General features: G+C 45.5%; 1 protein-coding gene across 4 annotated transcripts in view; it reads left to right on the forward strand.

Moving 5' to 3' along the window:
- LOC144761284 (cysteine-rich secretory protein 3-like) overlaps nucleotides 1–22680 on the forward strand; it is a 410824-nt gene that overhangs the window by 349642 nt on the left and 38502 nt on the right. For all 4 annotated transcript variants that reach the window (XM_078646732.1, XM_078646731.1, XM_078646734.1 and 1 more), the window contains one exon: nucleotides 9855–9943. In XM_078646732.1, coding sequence (XP_078502858.1) covers nucleotides 9855–9943 — 89 coding nt within the window. The remainder of the gene's footprint in view (nucleotides 1–9854; nucleotides 9944–22680) is intronic.

The following is a 22680-nucleotide window of genomic DNA, read 5'->3' on the forward strand; positions in this document are numbered from 1 at the left end:
CCGCATGTGCTGCTATGACGTGCCGCAGGGCACCTCACGATCACCGGAAGACCCAGCGGAAAGCGGTGCAGGGCTGCCTTACCTGGAGTGCAGCCTCCTGGTGCCGGGCTCCGGGTGCTCGCTGTGCAGGAGGAGAGCCATGCACTGCAAGAGGAAACACAAAGCTGCTGACACCCTTCCAAACACTGCCCAGCCGAGGTTACCACAAACTGGAGGGGAAAGGCACAATCCACCCCGAAAACACGCCGGCAGCGGCAATCCAGGGGCCAGGACGCGTCTGGCTCCCAGTTCCTGGTCCATAATGTAACTGTTCATGCTATGGTAGCTAGGAAGTGAGGTATAGAGTACACACAAACTGTGCAGCAGGCCCCGCCCCGCGCCGCGATGTCACCGCAGCTTACATTGTCAAGAGTGTGGGAGAGAGGAGGGGCTGGGGCTGCCCCGTTCTCTCTATTTTTGCCCAGAAGGACCTCGGTCTGTCCCCGTCTGAGGGGACGAGCCAGCCAGACGTCCACGAGCAGCGCCGCCCTGTGCAGTCAGAAAGTGTGATGTGCAATACGGAACCACTTTCTCAACTGTGGCGTGTGAGAGTCCTGCTGCCGTCACACCTCTGCTCTTTCACCACCCATCAATCCACATTCCTCACTGCTACCTTTTCATTATGTCATTGCATGGCCCTTCCCCGGGTGTGACAATGCCACTTATGCTTGGGAGGCAGCGAGGTCCTGCAGCTGACCTGGGTGAGACCGCGCCACGCCCAGAGCAGACACGTGGCATTCAGTGCCAAAACATTTCCAAGCAATTACATCTGTCGTGTTAATTATACCTCTCATCCAACATCCCTAATGATTTCAACATGAGATGTAAACAAGTGCCCAATGTCGGTGGATTTATTACTTTTTGTGTGTTCAAATGAAGGCACGCAGGTTCGAAGGGGGGCCACATCCTTACGTGACACTAGAAGGTGCATTGCCTCATCTTGACATAAGGCTCTAGAAATCTCTATGCATGTGCCAAGCAGGTGCTTCTCTCATCACCTGTGATTTAGGAAATATTAAAACTTTGGCTTTTCTCTGGCCCAATCCATAAATGATGCATGATGTTTAGTGTCCATGCTCTGATTTGTGCCAAGGCTCTCTTATTGGTTGAGACAGGTGCTTAACAAGACCCATGTAGCGTAACGTAGCACAAGTTCAAGCATCCAAGAAATTAGAGCATGATGCTAGGGTCTGGTGTGCGAGTTCTCAGGCTATTCTGTGCAGGAGGAAAAAAACGTATGTGGGGCTAAAAAAAGATGTGTTTTCCCATTTTAGCTCCTATAGGAAATATTGCCCATCACTACAACACCAACCACTGAAAGGAATTATGGCAAACTTGGCATAAATGAAGATATTTATTAAAAATGGGTATTTTTGTGGTTGGGTGTAAATCTGTGCAATAGTGTTGAGATACTAGGGTTTAAAAAGGTGCAGAGTAGGCTCTAAAGGATAAACACTAGTATATCTAGACAGTTGCTTGACAAATATGCATGAAATTTACCAGACACTGAGCTTACTAAGCCTACTCTTGGGTTTTCAAAGGCATGGAGCTCCATCAAGGGGGTGCTCAGTTAAGAAGGGGGGTATAGAAAGTGTTAATTTGCTAATAATTTGGCACTGGGTGATACATCTGCACAAAATATGGAGAAAATGTAGAAGAATTAGTCTTCTTTTAGTATGTCAAGTATTGTGCCAATATAATGGGGTTGAGGGATTAGGGGGCGGGGGTCAAAATTAAAAGGGGGCAATACGTTTTTCATTTGCTAGTAATAACTTTGGCTCTGTTTGCTCAATGTGTGGGAAATGCAGCAAACAGTGAGCAGGTTACACTCAAATGCAGGTATTTCAGGTTTTGTGTATCTCCAATATAGGGGAGTTGGGCAAATTAATAGGAAGAGTAAAATAACATTTGAATTGGTTGTCATGCTGGCACTGTTTGTCAGACCTGCATGAAATGAGGTAGATGCTTAGCATATTCAGCTTACACTTGGTGTTTTCAGTTTCAAAAGGTATGTTGAGGCAGGAACATTTAATTGAGCAGTCAATGAAGTGTTCATTTGCAAAACATTTGGCACAGTTTGATAAATCCACACAAAATATGGCTGACATTTAGCAGGTTTCACTTTTTTATGGTATTTCACGTTTAAAGCAGATCCATCAGAGGACAACAACAATAAATGGGGTTTAAAAAAAGTTTCATCATTATTAATTTAGGCATCAATTAATGAATCTGCATGAAATTTTGCAGTTACAAGATTAAACATATTGCAAGAATATCAAGTTTCATGCAGATGTGTAGTGGGGGATGTTTGCCCATGGAGTTTGGGGACTTGGCCTATCCTAGGGCCATATTCTGCAACTGTAGCTTGCTTGCGAATGTCAGGGATTTTTCGATTTCATAATCTCTGAAACTTTCAGTAAAACACACATACACACACACACACACTATGACTCTGAGAAATGAAACCTCTAGTGGTTTATGATGCCCCTCAACAATGGTGGTAAATAGCATAGTATACTCTGCATGTCTGGATGTATAATTTATGGCATGGCATATTTCTGTCCCTGTGTATTTGTTTTAGCAAAAAGGTATTTAACAAACACCAAGATTCAAGGTGTTAAATGTGTGCCTGCATTGCTGATCCCTCTCTCAATCAAAGACCACCTTGTTATCGCATTTGTTGTCCCACACCTAGAATCGTGGTTGTTCTGTCACTACAGCTCTGACTAGCAGCAAGACCTCCCTCGAACTCAGACTTAGGGCCCCAGATTTATTTCTGACAGGAGCGTGCCCTCCGAGTAAATACTCGTTCAAAAGAATTGCAATAATCATTTCTTTTATGCGTTTTTAACTGTTTGCCCAAACCAATTTCAAAATCTGTCCCTCCCAAATCCCCCCCCCCATACACACCCTTGGCAATAACTATACCCTTGTCCCTGAGCTGCTGCCACCTTAGCTTTGTAGGCTTGTTTTCCCCATTAAAAATCCCTGAGTACAAGTCCCAGAATTGAAAGAGAAACCAGGACTGGAGCATTACATCAATCTCATTGCAACACTTTCGGTTTATATCAGATGACAACAATATTGTCCGCAGCAAAGGTTTTTCACTCATAGGTGTGTTCCCAGTTTCATTTAGGTCTACTGTGAACGGAAGCCTCAGCTTTTAATATCACAGTTATAAAAAACAATCATTACATTTACAAAATAAAAAAAAATAAAAAAACAGAAAACAAACATGCTAATGATGAGTAGGTGCACTTCAGGGTATTTTGTTCCATCCTGGAGTTCAAGCCACGTGTTTCAAAAACGGTCTGTCCATCCCAAAGCTTTGCATTCTGGTACTTATAGTTCTGAAGTTCTACCTAGTGCAAAAGCTACGAGTAGCAACAACATAATGCATTGTGATGATAGCGCGCGTGGGTGCCAGCATAATAACCCTGATCCCCCGCTCGTGGGTGGGTGTAAAACACTCGACTAATCCATATAAAGAGAAACAACATGAGTACCATCAATCCTGTTGTAAACGGAGCTGGGTAATCACCACGAGAACAATCAGTGGGAGCAGAGCAGATTTTCTGATTGGATCACACAGCAGCAGGGCATGTATTTACCCTCAGAACGCACAGTGCCACTTCTTACTTTGCAATCTCTCAGAGGTGGGCCATCTTTTACCGTCGGTACTCGAAGAAAAGAATACAAAAAACTTGAAATGCTCACTACGTTTAGAACTTAATTATTTAAGATGCTTTTTTACCTCGGCATTGGGAGTCTGCATGCTAACAACACAGGTCCGAATGACACTGCACCATCTTTCTTCCACGCCGCCACCCGGTCCAGGAATCTGCTCCTGGCTGCCAGACAGGCCATGGCTATGTGGTCCCATACACGTGTAATGCACCTACGATCACTTGGCGCTAATAGTGTCCTTTGCAAAGTGCAGCATGGGAAGCAGAAACCTTGAGTCTGCGCAGCAGTGTGTCTTCAAGAATAGTGTTAAATCACTGCGCAGACTCAATTTGTCTGCTTCCCGCCTGCCTGCAGCCTCTCCCCCACCCTTTGCAAACTCGTCAAAGGGTGGGACCAACACATTGTGACGAGCTGAAAATAGGTGGGGTAGCCATGCTCTCCACTCCCTGATTGACGTGAAGCCCCGGCACTACAGGGCTTTAGCCTGAAGCGCCCGGGACAAACTTTACGCCCATGTCATCAGGGTGTGGATACTGGACCTTTGCGCTATGCATTTGCCGAGCTGATGACCTCACAGACCTCAGGTCGGTGAGCTCGTCAGCCCGGAAAAGAGTTCGCCCAGTGTCACTCAGCGGCATTAACTCAGGCTCTCAGGCTAAGTGTCAGCCTGGCAGTTTGCAGCACTTCTGGTCCCGACACGGAAAAAAGAATGAAGTATTTACCCGTGCGTGAGTGCATCATGTATTTCAGCAACCTTGTTTGGTTTTATTTTAGAATTTGGTGATGGGGGGGGCGAAAGTAAAGGGGGCGGAGCCCCAACGCCCTGCAAGAGAAACCGCCTACTGTGTAGCAGGATATGTGAGTCAGGCCAGAGGGCTGACGGAGCCGAGCTACAAGGCGACCATTTCGCTCGCGAGCTTGGCTCCTCCTCTCTGCAGTGAAATTATTGATGAGAAAACTTTGCATAGCAGGGGCGTAAGTTATAGTTACCGTTGGGCACGAGTTATAGTTAGTAAAGATATATGGTTTTTAAAGTTTAAAACGTTACCTTACAACTGAACAATTCACCTAACTATACCAATACTTTAACTTTGGCGTTACTTACACTTACATCATTCATAGTGTTCAAATTGCCCAATTTCATGATAATGGCCTCGAGACATGCTGTGTAGATGAATACATTCAGTGTACTGTATAATAAATGTGCTAATTTACATAAAATAAAATCCACCTTTAATATGCAAATCAGAGACTACGTGTAAAAAAATGATAGCAAAACAAAAATAATCGAATAAGGTGAAATGGATATGGATATGTAAATTCTGTACTAAGTAAAATGCCACCCTAAAGCACTAGGGGACATATTATCAAGCAGGGCGTTAAACATTATCGCCGTTTTAGCAGCATAAAACTGCCGCTAAAGCGGCGATAATGGGCTTGATAATATGGCCATGTGAATTCCAATTGAAACCCATGTTCTGGAGTGAACATGGGCTTCAATTGGAATTCTCCAGGGCATATTATCAAGCCCATTATCGTCGCTATAGCGCCAGTTTTCTGCCGCTAAAACAGTGATAATTTTAATGCCCTGCTTGATAATATGCCCCTAAGTTCCAATGAATGTCTATGGAAGCGGTAGACCGGGACCCAAATGTGATTTAATGCAGACCGTGATGGAGCAAGAGTTAGATATAACAAGTGAGTTTGTCCTGGTCAAATATTTCACTTTCTGACCTAGTCCTTTTTAAGGAGCTCAAAATCCTTCCCACCTGCAGGCCCCTTATGCGAAATGACTAACCCTAATCTGCTCATAGATGCACCCCAGTATAAAAACAGTACCACCATCGCCAACAAGGTTACTTTGCCCATTCTGACTCCTATGTCAGACCTCAGTCTGCAAACTCGGGTCAGTTCTACCTTCAAGCCAATAAACAAGCAAGAACAACTGACATATCTCAGTTTATTGCACCAGGTCACTGGCCATGCACTCATAGGTGAGGGCTAAAATTCAGTGCGAGATGTAGGCCTCACTTCCTGCCTATGGGTTGGCAAGGAGTCACTGATGGTTTCCAGTGGTCTGTCCGGACACATTCTAGGGCCTTTCATCATAGTCAGCCCAGGGGGAACCAACTGTCCCAAAGGCTAGGCATTCCAGAGCAAATCCATGTACAACAACTAAAACTCCCCTCTCACTTGTCCCCACCGGGCCCACACAAGGGTCCCTGTTAGTTTCCTGGGAGAGCCATGTAGATGACTACTGACATCCTTTCTTGTCTCTAAGCCACTGGCTAAGGAACCTCTTTGGAGCCTCATAGACTTTCTACTGCTTTTATAGTTGGGGGTTATAACCTCAGGCTACAGGCTCCCTTCTTCTGCTCTTACTTTCAACATATCAGGGATGACAACCTGAGACTGGCCCCACAGCTCAGAATCTGTAGCCTGAGAATGAACACGTGGTTTTCAGTCCAGAAATTCGAGTTTGAAAAGACAGCCCGTCTCAAGGGTGACATACTTTGTCTGTGTCATGCAGGGATCCTTTTACCTGTTAGTGTGGCATTACAGGCAGCACCAGACAGAAGTAGCCTTATCAGTGCCAATCTTGAAGTCCTCTCCTATCAGAGTAGGCCCCTGGTCCTCCCATTGTGGATGACATCCACCCCTTCCCCTTCTCTGGGGTCTTGCTACCCTCCATTTAAATGAAGAGGCCAAGCAAAATAACTCACTTCACTTTGTCCATCTTCAAAGGAAGTTACATCACTGATTTTCCAACTAAAGCTGTATTTAAAAGAAGTCATACAAGAGGACATATTTTCCATTGTCCATCTGCAAAGGAGTTTCATCACCGGATTTCCCATCTTCCATCTACTCAGGAAGTTATCATTAAAAGAAGAAACCAACCAAAAGGAATCGTTTCACTTCGTCTATCTGCACAGGAAGTGACATCACCAGATTTCCCATCTTCCAACTGCAGAGGAAGTGACATCCCTGAATTTCCCATCATCCATCTGCAGAGGAAGTTACATCACTGTATTTCTCATCATCCATCTGCACAGGAATTGCAATCAGTGGATTTCCCATTATCTCTCCACACGTGAAGTGATATCACTGAATTCACCATCATCCATCTGCACAGGAATTGACATCAGTGAATTTCCAATAATCTATTGCACTGGTAGTGACATCATTTGGTTTCCCATCATCCATCTGTACAGAAAGTGGCATCTTCACAGGAAGAAACATCACTCCATTTCTCATTACCCATATGTGCAGGAAGTGACATCACTAGATTTCCCATCATTCACCTGAACAGGAAGTGATATCACTGGATTTTAAATTATCCATCCTCACAGGAAGTGAATTTTTGGGTTTTTAGCCAAAACGGTCTTCACTAAATGGAGGCTGCTTAGCTCAGTCACTAAAATGGCATATGCAGTGGCTGCACCAATAGTGTGCTGAAGGCAAGCTTGCATGCAGTTACCTGTGCCCATATGTGCCCCAGCAAGGGCTGCAGCTGCTCTCTTAGCATCAGCTGCCAGGTCTCCAAGCTTCTCCTCCCGGGCAAGGGTTGCAAATTTCAATTTAAGAGCCATCTCGTACTGCCAGTCCACCAACTCTAGCTTGCAAGTTTGCAACCCTGAGTGGGTTGAGCTGTGAAGGATAAACTGCTACCTGCCCTGGACAACACAAATGACAGAGGCCCTGAGAGTTCATCTTTCTCCAGCACTGGGGTGATATCATAGCACTCTCGGAGACGATCTGTGTTTGGCAGGCCACTTCCCATGCTGTGAGGGCTTTCTCGTACTCCCCTTCTTTCCATTTGATTCCTATCCTTGAAGAGAGCCTTCATCTCAGTCTCAGTAAGGGTAGCCAGGGCATCTAGATCTACCTTCATGTTCTCTAAATATGTATGGTGCAAATGTTGACTGCAAGAGTGAAGTTAGAAACATAGATCTAAAATGATTCATTAAAAAAAAGCAATTTTTGTCTGTCAATTTCGAAACATTGGAGCTTAAATCAATATCTGGTTCTGCAAAACCTGAGTTTTTCAGCAGATTTCCTTTGTCATACTGGAAACATTTCCACAGTGACTGAGGCATGACACTAACGCTAATTGGTAATGTCTACATACTACCCTTAGACATACTTGTTTATTTTATTGACTCCGCATTGGGTAAATATAGGGCCTGAAGTTCTTCCCTCACTTGGATTGTTCAGATGTTGGATGGTGAGAACAGCCTTAAAATGAATGGCAAATATTAGTTGTAGGTGACCCTTCGTCTGGCCATAATGGTGTGTGTCCCCCAAAGCTAGGGCCTACGTAGGTCGTGCAAGGCAGCACTTGTTCTGAGGGATTTTGGATTTGCAAAGGGCTTCTTTTTTAATTACATGCCACATAATTACACACTACTCAATGCAACATAAATACACTCCACATTATACCACTCAGTGCCACGTAATAACACGCCACATAATTAAACTCTACCCACTGCAACATAAATACACTCCACATGATATCACTCTACCCACTGCAACATAAATACACTCCACATAATACCACTCAGTACCACATAATCACACGTCACAATTACACTATATTCAATGCAAAATAAATACACTCCACATAATACCACTCAGTGCCACATAATTACACACCACATAATTACACTCTACTCAATGAAACGTAAATACACTCCACATAATACCACTGTGCCACATCATTTCACACCACATAGATAGACTCTACTCAATGCAACATAAATACACTGCACAAGCCACATAATTACACTCTACTCAATGCAACATAAATACACTACACATAATACCACTCACTGCCACATAATAACACACCACATAATTGCACTGTACTCAATGCAACATAAATACACTACACATAAATGCACTCGTTGCCACATATCACCAATCAACATAATTGCACTCCACACCATGACACAATTTCACTAAACATAATTTCACTCAACACCACATTTCCAGGCCACACAATTTAACTCCACACATTTCGAATACACACCACATAATTACACACCAAACAACATATTTCAACTCCACAACTCCACAATCCACAAGGTACCTCCAATCCACACCATATAGTGGCACCACCACCATTTTGCATCAGCGCGCCACCTAAGCATCACCTAAGCATCATGTCAGTCTGCCCTCGGAATCTGGCATCTGTTGATTCTCCCCTAGTGTCCGTCTGATGCTTGTGTTCTAATTAAATTACTGTTTTCCAACCTTCACTCCCCCATTATTTATGTCCCACTACCCATAACAAAAAAATTATAACAAACAAGCATGACAACAGAATTTGCCACCAGTGCAAGTACAAAAAAACTAGAAGACATTTTTTATGTTAAAATCTTTTTTTAATCAGGTTGTTCAGTTGTATATAATGTCAGCTTGGTTTGTATAAAGGAAACAAAAATGCTTAACACTTTTTATTATAACTTTTCAACATGATGCACAGCAGCCACAATGCTCTACAACATAGTTCTGGCTAAACACATAAGGTCCCAAAGGCGAGAGCTATTGGCTATTGGCTATGCCAATGCTTGTTTTTGGTAGGCACGGGGAGGTTAAGTGATTTGCCAAGAAACACAGGATGTTGAGCAGACCCCGAGACTGGAAACAGGTTCCCCAGCTCCAAAGCCGGCAGCCCTGGCAGAGATGCCACATCCTCCAACAGTAGAGACAGCTGGGGCTCTGAAACCTCCACAGTTCCATGACTCTATATACATGTGGGTGAGTTCTAAATTTAGGGGGATGGGAGCTCTGTACTTTTTTTTTAAGCAGCATTTCACTATATTTGACTGTGTAATTGTGTTATTCTCCGATGACTGACTGGTAACACAGTGACTGTCAATCCTATCTGATAAATCCATCACCCCCTTTTGACGGTTTTGCTCAAACCGAGTGAGAAAAGACTTTTCACAGCTATGTTTCGCGGCTACTTCTGCTGCATCTAAAGATATAGGAAAAGTATAAAGTCAGTATCCGAGGAAGATACACTTGAATGTAAATCTTCTGTTATAATGGGGATAAAGGGTGATCAACGTTTGCATATTTCTATGTTAAGTGTATTTTCTCTTTTGCCTGTTGCACAATTTCAGTGGAAACGAGGCGGATCAGATCAAGAAGCCCTATGAGTCAGCAAAGCCCTGCGAGAAATGCCCGAAACATTGTGACAAAGGACTGTGCAGTAAGTGACAATGACATCACGCTCCTTGCTTATTTGCCTACTTTAAATCTGTCCTAGGTTTTCCAAGCTATCTCGTCTCTGGCATGCAGATTTATAACTGAGTATAACGAGATAACATTTGAATGTTGCCATTGTTTTACATATTGCGTTCTTGGGTAACCATTATTTGCAATTTAGAATTAAATGCTGCATTTAAGAATAAAAAAGGTAAAGTAATAGGCATCGTGTTATCTTTTTGAACTATGTGCAAAATATCCAAAAGCACTTTCCATGTTTAGAACCAGTAATAAACTCTTCACTGCTAGGAACAAGCATTTGCAATGCAAACGGTCTCGCTTTTGGGACCTTATAAGTATTTAGCTATGCAGTACATTAGGTATATAGCACTTGCTACTCCTAATGGGGGGTTTGAAGTTTTTTTGTTTGTTTTTGGTTTCTTTTTCGGTGAGTAGCACGCTTCTTCAGAACCCAAAAGAGATTAGTGGTGAATTAGTATAGTGAAAAATATGAAAGTCATTTGATTAGTGGATAAGTTAGTCAGATTATTTGGATTGAGAAGGATAGTGGAGGGATAGAGAAAGCTTAAACGGATGAATGAACGCAATTAAACACACAGAGTCACGTGTAAATAAAGACACATAGACTGACATGCAAATAAACTAGACAAGATATCACTACTTTTATGTCCCTGGAGTCCATCATTTTTAGGTTGTGCCATTGAAAGGTGCATGGGAATAGCTGCATGCAACCTGGGTTCACCATAACTATCGCTGCAGGGTAAAGAACACCTCTAGTCCCCAAACTCTCTGAAGTGGATAAGGAAACGACCTCAAATCCTAATGCCTGGTTGGAAAGGGTTGTCATACCACAGGGAGCAGCATGAGTCTGTATTGGCAGAGAACAAGTGATCCAGGTCTGAACTCCCTCACTGGGAGGCGCATTAGTATCAAATTCTTGCAAACAGCAGATCGAAGACTACTAGCACACATGAATTAACACATAAAATGAAACTCCAGCAATAATATCCTTTGGTAAATCTTTCATGCACTACAACGATCAACGGGGAGTAGTGATGGGACACAATGTTTTCTTCTTTGTACTACTACTACAGCTGACATATAAAAGCTGCTTCCAAGGCTTCTCATTGCTCTAATACAGGAGGTCTACTCCCGCTCCTGTGACCAGTATCTTAAAGTCTCATTCGCTATCCTCTACAATATGTTATCTGGTTCACATCAACAGCAAGCACCCAGCCCTGCTCGAGATGCGTTGCAAATGCATAACAACATAGTTCTCTGCTATGCAAACTGAAATCGTTATCTCCGTTTGTAATAGTAATTCGAGCAAAAGTATCTGGTATGCTATATTTTGCTGAGCATGCCTCTTAATAGCACCACCTATAACCCAAACTTAGACATCATCATTGTATCTTTATTCAATGTTATTTTAAAAAAAAACATAAATGTACAGTACATCATCTACAACAGCAAATTAAGAACAATAGCTATAACATCATAAACATTTTGAAAGTGAAGTGATGTGCATGCTGCCCAGGCAGGTATTAGAGTAGCGAGGCTTCTTAATCAACGATCCAAGATCTCTAAAACACATTTTTAAAACAAAACGCCTACAAAGAATCCAACAATAATGCTGCTAGCATAATCAGTTGTAAAATTCACAAAGTAAAAGGCTTGCTGTTTGGCAGATGGCAGTGTAACGAGGCCTACTGCTTAAAAATCAAAGAACCACAAAAACGCATTTCTAAAGCGGAATATCAATCAATCAATCAATCATAGCATTTATATAGCGCACTACTCACCCGGCGGGTCTCAAGGCGCTGGGGGGGGGGGGTCTGCTACTGCTCGAACAGCCAGGTCTTGAGCTGCTTCCTGAAGGCGAGGTGGTCCTGGGTCAGGCGGAGGTGGGTCGGAAGGGAGTTCCACGTCTTGGCGGCCAGGTGGGAGAAGGACCTTCCTCCTGTGGTGGCTCTTCGGATGCGGGGGACGGCGGCGAGGGCGTGGTTGGTTGATCGAAGCTGGCGTTTGGGAACGTAGAAGTTGAGGCGGCTGTTGAGGTATTCTGGGCCTTGGTTGTGTAGGGCTTTGTGTGCGTGGGTGAGGAGCCGGAAGGTGATTCTCTTGTTGACCGGGGGCCAGTGCAGGTCTCTCAGGTGCCCGGAGATGTGGCTGCGGCGGGGGATGTCCAGGATGAGTCGTGCTGAGGTGTTCTAGATCCGCTGGAGTCTCTTCTGGAGTTTGGCGGTGGTTCCGGCGTAGAGGGAGTTGCCGTAGTCCAGACGGCTGGTGACGAGGGCCTGGGTGACCGTCTTCCTGGTCTCGGTGGGGATCCATTGGAAGATCTTACGTAGCATGCGCAGGATGTTGAAGCACGACGAGGAGACGGCGTTGACTTGTCTGGTCAAGGAGAGGGAGGAGTCCAGGATGAAGCCCAGGTTGCGTGCGTGGTCTGTGGGTTTGGGTGCGCTGCCCAGGGCGGGGGGCCACCAGGAGTCGTCCCAGGCGGAGGGTGAAGATCCCAGGATGAGGACTTCCTGTTCATCATCCACTTGGCAACGTCTGTCATCCCTTCGTGTAGGTTGGCTCTGGCGGTGGCGGGGTCGTTGGTGAGGGAGAGGATCAGCTGGGTGTCGTCGCGTATGAGATGATGTTGAGGTTGTGCTGGCGTGCGATGGTTGCGAGGGGGCTCATGTAGACGTTGAAGAGTGTTGGGCTGAGCGAGGAGCCCTGAGGGACGCCGCAGATGACTTCGGTGGCCTCCGATCTGAACGGGGGGAGGCGGACTCTCTGTGTCCTTCCGGCGAGGAAGGAGATGATCCACTTCAGTGCCTTCTCCTGGATTCCGACGTTGCTGAGGCGCTGTACTAGGGTACGGTGGCAGACAGTGTCGAAGGCCGCGGATAGGTCCAGGAGGATGAGGGCCGCTGTTTCCCCGTTGTCGAGCAGGGCTCGGATGTCATCGGTGGCTGCGATCAGGGCGGACTCGGTGCTGTGGTTGGCCCGGAAGCCAGACTGCGAGAGGTCGAGGGAGCCGTTCGTCTCGAGGAAGGCGGCCAGTTGCTTGTTGACGGTCTTCTCGATGACTTTCCCCGGAAATGGGAGCAGCGAGATGGGGCGGTAGTTCTTCAGGTCGGTGGGGTCGGCTGATGGCTTCTTAAGTAGGGCGCTGAGTTCGGCGTGCTTCCAGCTCTCCGGGAAGGTCGCGGTGTCGAAGGAGGTGTTGATGATGTCCCGCAGGTGGGGTGCGATGACAGCGTCGGCCTTGTTGAAGACGTGGTGAGGGCAGGGGCTGTCGGAGATCCGGAGTGGATGGAGTTCATCGTGTGGACGGTGTCTTCGGTGCTGATCGGGGTCCAGGCGCGGAGGGTGGTTGTGGGGGGAGGTGGTTCGGTCATGGCGTGCGTCGGTTGAGTGCTGAAGCTGTTGTGTATGTCCGCGATCTTGTTGTGGAAGTAGGAGGCGAGGGAGTTGCAGAGGTCTTGCGAGGGGGTGATGTCGTTGTTTCCGGCGTTGGGGTTGGAGAGCTCTTTCACGATTTATTTATTTATTTATTATTTATTTAGTATATTTGTATAGCGCAAACCTGTCACCCGGAGGGCATCCTGGCGCTTTCAACTTGAGTGACAGCACTATTCACTTATACAGCATTTTTAGGAAATAAGTGCGTTTTAAGAGCTTTCCTCAACGGAAGATAATTGCTATGGCTTCTCAAAGAAAGAGGCAGGGAGTTCCAGAGTTTGGCCGCTGCCACACTGAATGAGCGGCCACCCATCCTGACTCTCTGGAACCTCGGGACTACCAACGATGTTGAAGAGTTCCTTGCTGTTGTGTGCGTTGTTGTCCAGTCGTTCCTTGAATGCGGTTTTCTTGGTGGTGTGGATCAGTTGGTGGTGTTTTCGGGTGGCGAGCTTGAGGGCAGTCATGTTGTCTGGTGTTGGGTCTCTGCGACAGGTTTTCTCGAGTGCTCTGCATTTCTTCTTGGAGCTCTTGAGTTCGTCGTTAAACCATGGTGCTTTCTTGCTGCTGGGTCGGCTCGGCGGGGTCTTCAGAGGGCGAGGTCGTCTGCGCAGTCGCTGATCCATTTCGTGAGGTTGGTGGGCGCTTGGCTGGGGTTCGTTGTGCTGGTCGGAGGGTTCATGTTCAAGGAAGTAGCGAGCTGGTCTGCAGTGATCTTGTTCCAGCTTCTGCGGGGAACCTGTTGCTGGTGGTGGTGGAACGTGGTCCTTCTGAAGCTGAAGTGGACGCAGCTGTGGTCCGTCCAGTGGAGTCCGGTGGCGTGGCTGAAGGCGATGTCCTTGCTGGAGGAGAAGACGGGGTCGAGTGTGTGTCCGGCGTAGTGGGTGGGGGTGGTCACCAGTTGCTTGAGTCCGAGGTTGGCGAGGTTGTCCAGCAGGGTGGTGTTGTTGCTGTCTTTGTTGTTCTCCAGGTGGAAGTTGAGGTCCCCGAGGAGGATGTAGTCGGCGGAGGGGAGGGCGTGCGGGCTGATGAAGTCGGCGATGTCTTCGCTGAATTGTGTGCGTGGTCCCGGGGGTCCGTAGATGAGGGTGCCTCTGAGGGTGGTCTTGGGGTTGGCGTGAATCTGGAAGTGCAGGTGTTCGGCGGGTGCGTGGGTATCGTCGGTGTCGGTCGTGATGCGGATGGTGTTCCTGTGGATGATGGCGATGCCTCCTCCTGTCTGGTTGACGCGGTCTCTCCGGATGATCTTGTAGCCGTCCGGGATGGCGATGGCGATGTCGGGCACTGAGGAGGCTTCATCCAGGTTTCCGTGAGGAAGGCGACGTCTGGGGCTGTGTTGTCGAGCAGGTTCCAGAGCTCGACGGCGTGTCTGTGGACGGAGCGGGTGTTGAGCAGGATGCACTTCAGGTGGGTGCTGCTGGAGTTCGGCTTGGTGGGTGCTGGTGTGGCGTGGGTCCGGTTGCAGTTGAACTTGCAGGAGTGGCAGCTGAAGGGTCCGTGGGTGCGTCTCGGTGTGGCTTGGTAGCAGCCCGGAGTTCGGTCGGTGTTGAGTGCGTTGAGTTCGGTGGCGTTGTAAGTCCGTCGGGTCGGCTTCTGTCGGTGGGGGCCAGGGGTCCTGGCACTGGGCGCGGTCCAGGCGCGGACGGGCGCAGACGGGCTTACCTTTGGTGCACCTTCGGTGCTCAATCGGTGCTCCCGCTGCGCGCGTCCGCTGCGCGGTCGCTCTGGGGGCGTCATAAGAAGGAGCCGGGAGGGCGGGTCAGCTGGGTGGCGGGAGGGGGGGGGCCAATGGACAGGAGGGGGCGGGGTAGAAGGAGGTCTGTGGCGGGAAGGGGGGCTGGGGCGGCTCGGTGGCAGGGAACGGCACCCAAGGTAGGTGAGCAGAGGGGGGGAGCAGGGGGTAGTGGCGGCAAGGCAGGAAGGCAAGCGACAGGCAACACAGAGGTAGGGCAGCACAGGTGTCAAAGGCTGACACGGGGGGCACACAGAGGGGGCACACAGAGGCGGCACTGGGGTCAGCAGCGAGGCGGCCGGGGGGAAGTCCCACGAGGCAGCAGCGAGGCGAGGCAGCAGAGCAGGGTGCAGGAGCAGCGGAGTGGGGGTGACCTCGCCTGAACAGGCTCAGCGGTCACTGAATACAAGTACAAAGTACAAGTACAAAAGCTGAATCCAACAATAATGATAATAATACGCAGCAGGGTCAAATCTACGGAGCCAAGTGGTGAGTGAATGCTAACCTAAACATGAATACATGCACAGGATAACCAACAGTGTTGCATCCATGTATGCATCAAAAGGCCTTCAAAACCATGGTGGAATTATCAGCTTAATACGTGTCTTCACATTTATAGGTATGTACCATGGCTAGAAAGAAGGGTCGGACAACCATAGCATATCACGAGGTCTAAAACGCTATAGACGCAAAATCGGCATGAAGGTCACCCCTTTATTGATTTCCTATGCCTTGCTGCCACTTTAAACAAGCATTTGCAATGCAAACGCCATCCGCTCATAGTATTGAAATGGCGGATGTTGGTGTTATTTTATTTGAATTCTAAAGCAGGCTGCGTCCCTGGCTCGGCAGCGTGCTCTCCCAGTTGGCTGCAGATATTCACTCCCCGTGACTCGACCTAAAACGAATAGCTAAAATCAAGAATAGAGAAGACACTACAAGACCTAGGATCAACTATGTCACAGAGATGAAGGGCTGACTGAGAATGTGAGTGGAACCAGGACAGAACTTGAGCAGTTGCTCCGTGTAGTATTAGCACCTCATATCAACTCAAATTTAGGACTAGAATAGTCCTCAGGCACTGCCCACACCACCAACACGTAGGTAGTCCTGGGGGTGAGAGAGAACAACTAGAGGATGGCATTGATCTGCAACTTAAGACAAAACCAATAGTAAGGACTTACTAGTTAACGTCCAGCACAATTAAATAACAACACCACCCATTCCCCTCCTGTTTGCTGGCATGCTCAACATCCAAGACACCACCCCCTTATAGCACAATTGAACACTGGCCACACCCTCTACATTGTCAATTGATTTATCAGTGTACATCACTTGGTACCCTAGTCACCTCGGAAAGCTGTCCTCAGCTGCTCTCACCACGTTTAAAAGGTATTTTCTGTTGGAAGCAAAACGACACTTCATATATGAGGATTTATTTGAGGCAAAAACGTATGATCACCTGTGCACTTATGCATTTACTCCCAGTTGGGATACTTGAGACACAACTGCAACGAGGAAATGGGATGTAACCTACTGTATCATCTTTAAGAAATTAAGCCTGGCGCGTTCCCCTACTATTTGTTTAGTGCTCATTTTAGTTATTCTATATAACAAGTAGCTACAATCAGGAACAGAGTGGAGCCCCTCTCTCTTAGAAGCTACGGCGTGAAGATGGGTAGCCAAGTGTGAATCGTGTTCAGGTATAAAGATTTACCCGCTGTCCAGTGGATCCAGTCTCTTGTCCTCCTCTTGCAGACAGGATAAATGGCCACTTTCCTGTAGGAGCGGCATCAGGATGAAAGCCTGCTGTGCCTGCAAGGCTCCATGTCTGCACCTTCGAGCATGCGCAGAGATGGGAATGTATTGTAAATAAGCATGATGCGCAATCAGAGTCTTGTAGTTACATCAAGTATGTTTATTCTTAAGTTACAAGAAGATGGTAAGTTCATTAAGTGCCTCTTAAGTTGCCATAAATGCCCCACCAGGAGCAGCCTCCTGGCTGCTCAGCCATCCAGATCAACTGACACTCCACTCATACAAATCTACTCCAACATTCTACATGACCTCATCACAAGCTGAGCAGGTAGGCAGAGAACTATTGAAAGGAGAGTGCAGCAGGTAAAAGGAAGACTACAACAGAATGCAAGGTGAATTGTTTGTTATCTTGGGTTACCAGTAGGCTCCGAGCAATAGCAAGCAAACGTATTTAGGACCAACGTATGAATATTGAGACAGCATTATTGCAGACGAGCTTGTTATGAAATCTGTTGGCGGGGACCATGTTATGAATGTATTTATACAGCACAGAGAGAGGAACAGTGAAAGGGCGTTAAATGGGGAAGGCGAATTACCATTCGCCACTAAAGCGCTTCCCATTCACTAGGAAGAAGGCCGTTCTTGCATTGTTTGGTATTTAGCTCCGCCTACTGCTAGTGCCTTGTCCCGAATTATGGAAGCACCAGCCTTGCTGAGAGGTCCACACAGGTCTTCCGGCCCAACCAATCCTTAAGTGGGCTTGGCTTCTTGGACCAGTCATCAGCCATTAGCACAGTATCCTGGAGTTTGTATTGTTGTAGAAATGTGAAATCATCGTATATGCGGCACTGTCCTAACCTGTCCGAAAAACATGCCACAGCTGGCAGGGGCCAATTACAGCCTGTCGCCGGGAATTTTAAGCGCTTAGCAACAAGGACTGTGCTTCTGAACGCTGTGTAAAGCATATTATATTTAGCATTACTAATATTGCTATTAAGAACATGAATAGATAAGTATACATGGTTACATATTTATTGTATCTAGTCAGTGAGGGATTTGTTAGCAGAGGAAGGCTGATGAGGTGTTCTTGCAAGTCATTATGGTTGAGATAGGCTGAGGAAGGACATTCCAATACACTTGAAATAATTGACATCTTGTTTTTATTATATATGCTTTCTACAAAATCATAATGATAAATAAGTGTTTGTAGAGCGCACGTTGTAAATTTCTAGGGCTTTGGTTTATCAACATTAGAAGGATGAAAGGCGACGTTGACCCTGCCAGGATTCAAACTCCCGACATGTTGCAGGTCACCCCAAATGTCAGCAGGGAATACAGCATAGCACACAAAGTGTTTTATTTTTGATTAAATTGATTAACTGAGTGCAACTTCCACCTACATTCATTGTATTCATCACTTCTACTAAAAATTTGTGGAAATTAGCACCAAAGATTATCAGTAAAGATGTCGTTTGAATCAATCGCAAACATTACGGAGAATTGCGCTCCAACTAAATCCTATACAGCAGACGAAGCAACTGAAATTTATAATTTGATCAAGGAATCAAAGACATTCGATGCCCATAGTGGATCAGTAACGCAACAGTTACGTCAACTTGAATACCTTACACGTCGGGAATTAAATCAGAGATTGCACGCATCCACTTTGATTCAATATCATCGTGTAAAACGGATCCCATGTGGCTTGAGACTGGCTATAAAGCCGATGTTGTTCCGACTAAATAACAATCAAAGATTCATGGAAAAATGGTATAGCATACTCAATAAGTGCTCCCTTGATTTAATTCTTTTATTAATAGAAGAATTGTCAACTACCATCAACATCTTGAGGAAGAAATGTATCACCTAAAAAACGACCTGTCTAAACGGATGGATGAAGAACCATGGGGAAATTTTTTGGAAGATGTGAATACTCGCTTACACAAATATGGAAAGGAACTTTAAGAAACTAAGTTGAGGAAGTTTAAAAGAGACACCATAGACTACAAATTGAACGAGGCATATACATGGGCAGAGGTCTATGCCCAAAGAAGATTCACACAGAAAAAAGCTCAGCCAGCTTCTTCAGAAGAAAGCGTAATTTCTGACCGAGATACAGATACGTCCAGACCACCAGCTAGCCATGTACTCATTCAGAAAACAGCAGATAAAACCAAAGATGGAGGACCCTCTGGATTAAGTGAATGTAGTTCTTCTTCTTCTTTTTTAGAGAAAGGCACAGATCAAAACAAACCACCGGATCCAACCACTTCCAAACAACCAGAAAAAAAACAAGACGTGGAAAAGGAAAAGGAAAAAGAAAAGAAATTAGGCTTGAGGAGCCAAGGGAAAGTCTCTTAATAAACATTACGCAGAAACAAGGTACTCCTTTTGAAGAAAAACTGTTTAACAAAGGAACATCATTTGTGAGCACGTACCACACTACGGAACTTGAAACTGAAGTTTCTTTTTTTAAATTTATGAGAACTTTGCGTCTAAGACATTTTTTCACACATATTTGTCCCTCGACAGGGAAAGAGGATTCTATTAAAAAATTCAAACCGAAAAGTACTTTTCTAGCCCCAATATCACACAAGACACTAGAAAACTTCGAAATTTTGGTGAAAACAGATTTGCAAAAAATCAAATATAAGCGAAAGATCAGAAACTTATCTCGCGCAGAATTCAGCGCGTTACAATAATTGGCAAATGATAACATACAGCATTGCTCTCGCACCCAAAAAAACATTTAAAGGTTCCGCAGGCGGCGAACCAAAAAAGGTAAAGCAACACAAACAATGTCATAAGAAAAGCAGATGCAGATTCTTGAGTATGTGTTCCACGACGAGTTGTTTATTCAGTCCACAAAGAAAGGGGGGCCACAATCAGCCTGTTTAAGATTGACAATGTTGAACGTTCTCCTTTAGTTAAGTTGTCGTTATACTTAAATTTCTTTTCTAAGGTATTGATGTTGAATTTGTTTAAATCTTCTTGAACATGCCTATGAAAGTTGTCTATTGAATTCCCCCCTGGTAGAGTGGGGGTCCATTTGGATTTACATTTCAAACCACTATTTAAACCGTAGTCAGTTTCAACATCAAGCTCCTCTAATAGTTTCTCCATGTCATAGGGACTTTCTTCTATGTCTGTTAAAGAAAGAAGCAGGTGTGTGGTTTGCACATCTTTAATTGTCAACGATTCGGTGTCAAAAACATGAGGAATCTCTTTGCGAAGTACAGTGGGATTTTGCAGTCCCGAAAAGTGTTTCTTTAATTTAAGGTGCCGTATAAATTTAAAGATATCAATTTTGGTTTGACAAATATCCCCTGTAGCATAAGGATTAAAACTTAAGCCCTTGCATAGTAAGGAAATCATGTCATCTGTCAAGGGAAAAGAAGAAAGGTTTATAACCTGGACTTGTTCATTTGATTCAATCAGTTCCTCTGGGTTCCTGACCTCAATTTCTTCCGATAATCCTCGCTTACTGCGGCGTTTGCCCCTGTGGGTTTTGGGTCGGTTGCGTCTCTTGTGGGGGGTATTCTGTTGCCCTTCCTGATGCGTTGCATCTCTAATAAAAAAGGTGTACGTGTGCTGTTCGTGTTGACGGTATCAGGAGATTCATTCTCTGCTTCACTGAGCCCAGTGGAACTGAGTGAGTTATTGCTAGAATTAACTGAAAGGGAAGTGGTGGATCTACCTGATTGTGATCCCTGTTTATTGCTCGGGATCATGAAGTCATATTTACGATCAAATGTGTAGACCCTCCCATCTTTATAGTCAGCCTCGTCCCTTTTGATCTGGCGTGCTTTTCTGTTTTTTATCTCGGCTTGATGTGCAAGTAAAATGTCATCAAGAATAGTGTAATTCTTGACCGTGGCTTCGGGTAGATTGAGATCCTTGATTTCTTGTTCTAAAATTGAGATCTCAGCCTGTAGTTTAACTGTCTTGCGCTCAGCACTCTCAATCAGAATGTCCATGAGTGTCATGGAGTTGTGGTTGAGTGTGTCTTCCCATTTGGTCATTAGATCTAAATCAAGATCATCGTAGGTGGGGAACACTAGGGACCGTAGTCCCCTTGGTACTAGTTTAAGTCTGATGTAGTGTTTGAGAGTAGTTCCATCCCACCAACGTGAATTCTCTTGTTTTTTGAGTTTTTCCAGTTTAGTAAACTTGTCTCTGAGACCCTCGGCGCGTTTAGGACCTGTGGTTGCTGAGGCCTGGTGTGTGGGCATGCCTTTTGCTAAGTTCTCGAATAGGTCTGCAGCTGCCTTTGCTCTGTCCATAACGATGGATTCAGAAAAGCGTAATTTTAGGAAGGCTGTAGAATTGTGTAAAAAGACGTGGAGGCGCCAAAACTGAGTATCAATCAATATGCAACGAGGGGGTTTTTTAGGCAAAACTCAGTATGAAAACGGCGCTCTACCTAGTGTATACGTCTCAGTATAAGGCTTGCTAGGTAATAGTAAGGTGCGTGCAGAGCGAGTGGGAAAGCCCGTAACCACTCAACATGAAAATCACATGAATTTCATAAAATTAGAACATACAGCATTGCTCTCGCACCCAAAAAAACATTTAAAGGTTCCGCAGGCGGCGAACCAAAAAAGGTAAAGTAACACAAACAATGTCATAAGAAAAGCAGATGCAGATTCTTGAGTATGTGTTCCACGACGAGTTGTTTATTCAGTCCACAAAGAAAGGGGGGCCACAATCAGCCTGTTTAAGATTGACAATGCTGAACGTTCTCCTTTAGTTAAGTTGTCTTTATACTTAAATTTCTTTTCTAAGGTATTGATGTTGAATTTGTTTAAATCTTCTTGAACATGCCTATGAAAGTTGTCTATTGAATTCCCCCCTGGTAGAGTGGGGGTCCATTTGGATTTACATTTTGTTACGGGCTTTCCCACTCGCTCTGCACGCACCTTACTATTACCTAGCAAGCCTTATACTGAGACGTATACACTAGGTAGAGCGCCGTTTTCATACTGAGTTTTGCCTAAAAAAAACCCTCGTTGCATATTGATTGATACTCAGTTTTGGCGCCTCCACGTCTTTTTACACAATTCTACAGCCTTCCTAAAATTACGCTTTTCTGAATCCATCGTTATGGACAGAGCAAAGGCAGCTGCAGACCTATTCGAGAACTTAGCAAAAGGCATGCCCACACACCAGGCCTCAGGCACCACAGGTCCTAAACGCGCCGAGGGTCTCAGAGACAAGTTTACTAAACTGGAAAAACTCAAAAAACAAGAGAATTCACGTTGGTGGGATGGAACTACTCTCAAACACTACATCAGACTTAAACTAGTACCAAGGGGACTATGGTCCCTAGTGTTCCCCACCTACGATGATCTTGATTTAGATCTAATGACCAAATGGGAAGACACACTCAACCACAACTCCATGACACTCATGGACATTCTGATTGAGAGTGCTGAGCGCAAGACAGTTAAACTACAGGCTGAGATCTCAATTTTAGAACAAGAAATCAAGGATCTCAATCTACCCGAAGCCACGGTCAAGAATTACACTATTCTTGATGACATTTTACTTGCACATCAAGCCGAGATAAAAAACAGAAAAGCACGCCAGATCAAAAGGGACGAGGCTGACTATAAAGATGGGAGGGTCTACACATTTGATCGTAAATATGACTTCATGATCCCGAGCAATAAACAGGGATCACAATCAGGTAGATCCACCACTTCCCTTTCAGTTAATTCTAGCAATAACTCACTCAGTTCCACTGGGCTCAGTGAAGCAGAGAATGAATCTCC

This window comes from Lissotriton helveticus, chromosome 6 (assembly GCF_964261635.1).
Source record: "Lissotriton helveticus chromosome 6, aLisHel1.1, whole genome shotgun sequence".
Classification (NCBI taxonomy): Eukaryota; Metazoa; Chordata; class Amphibia; order Caudata; family Salamandridae; genus Lissotriton; species Lissotriton helveticus.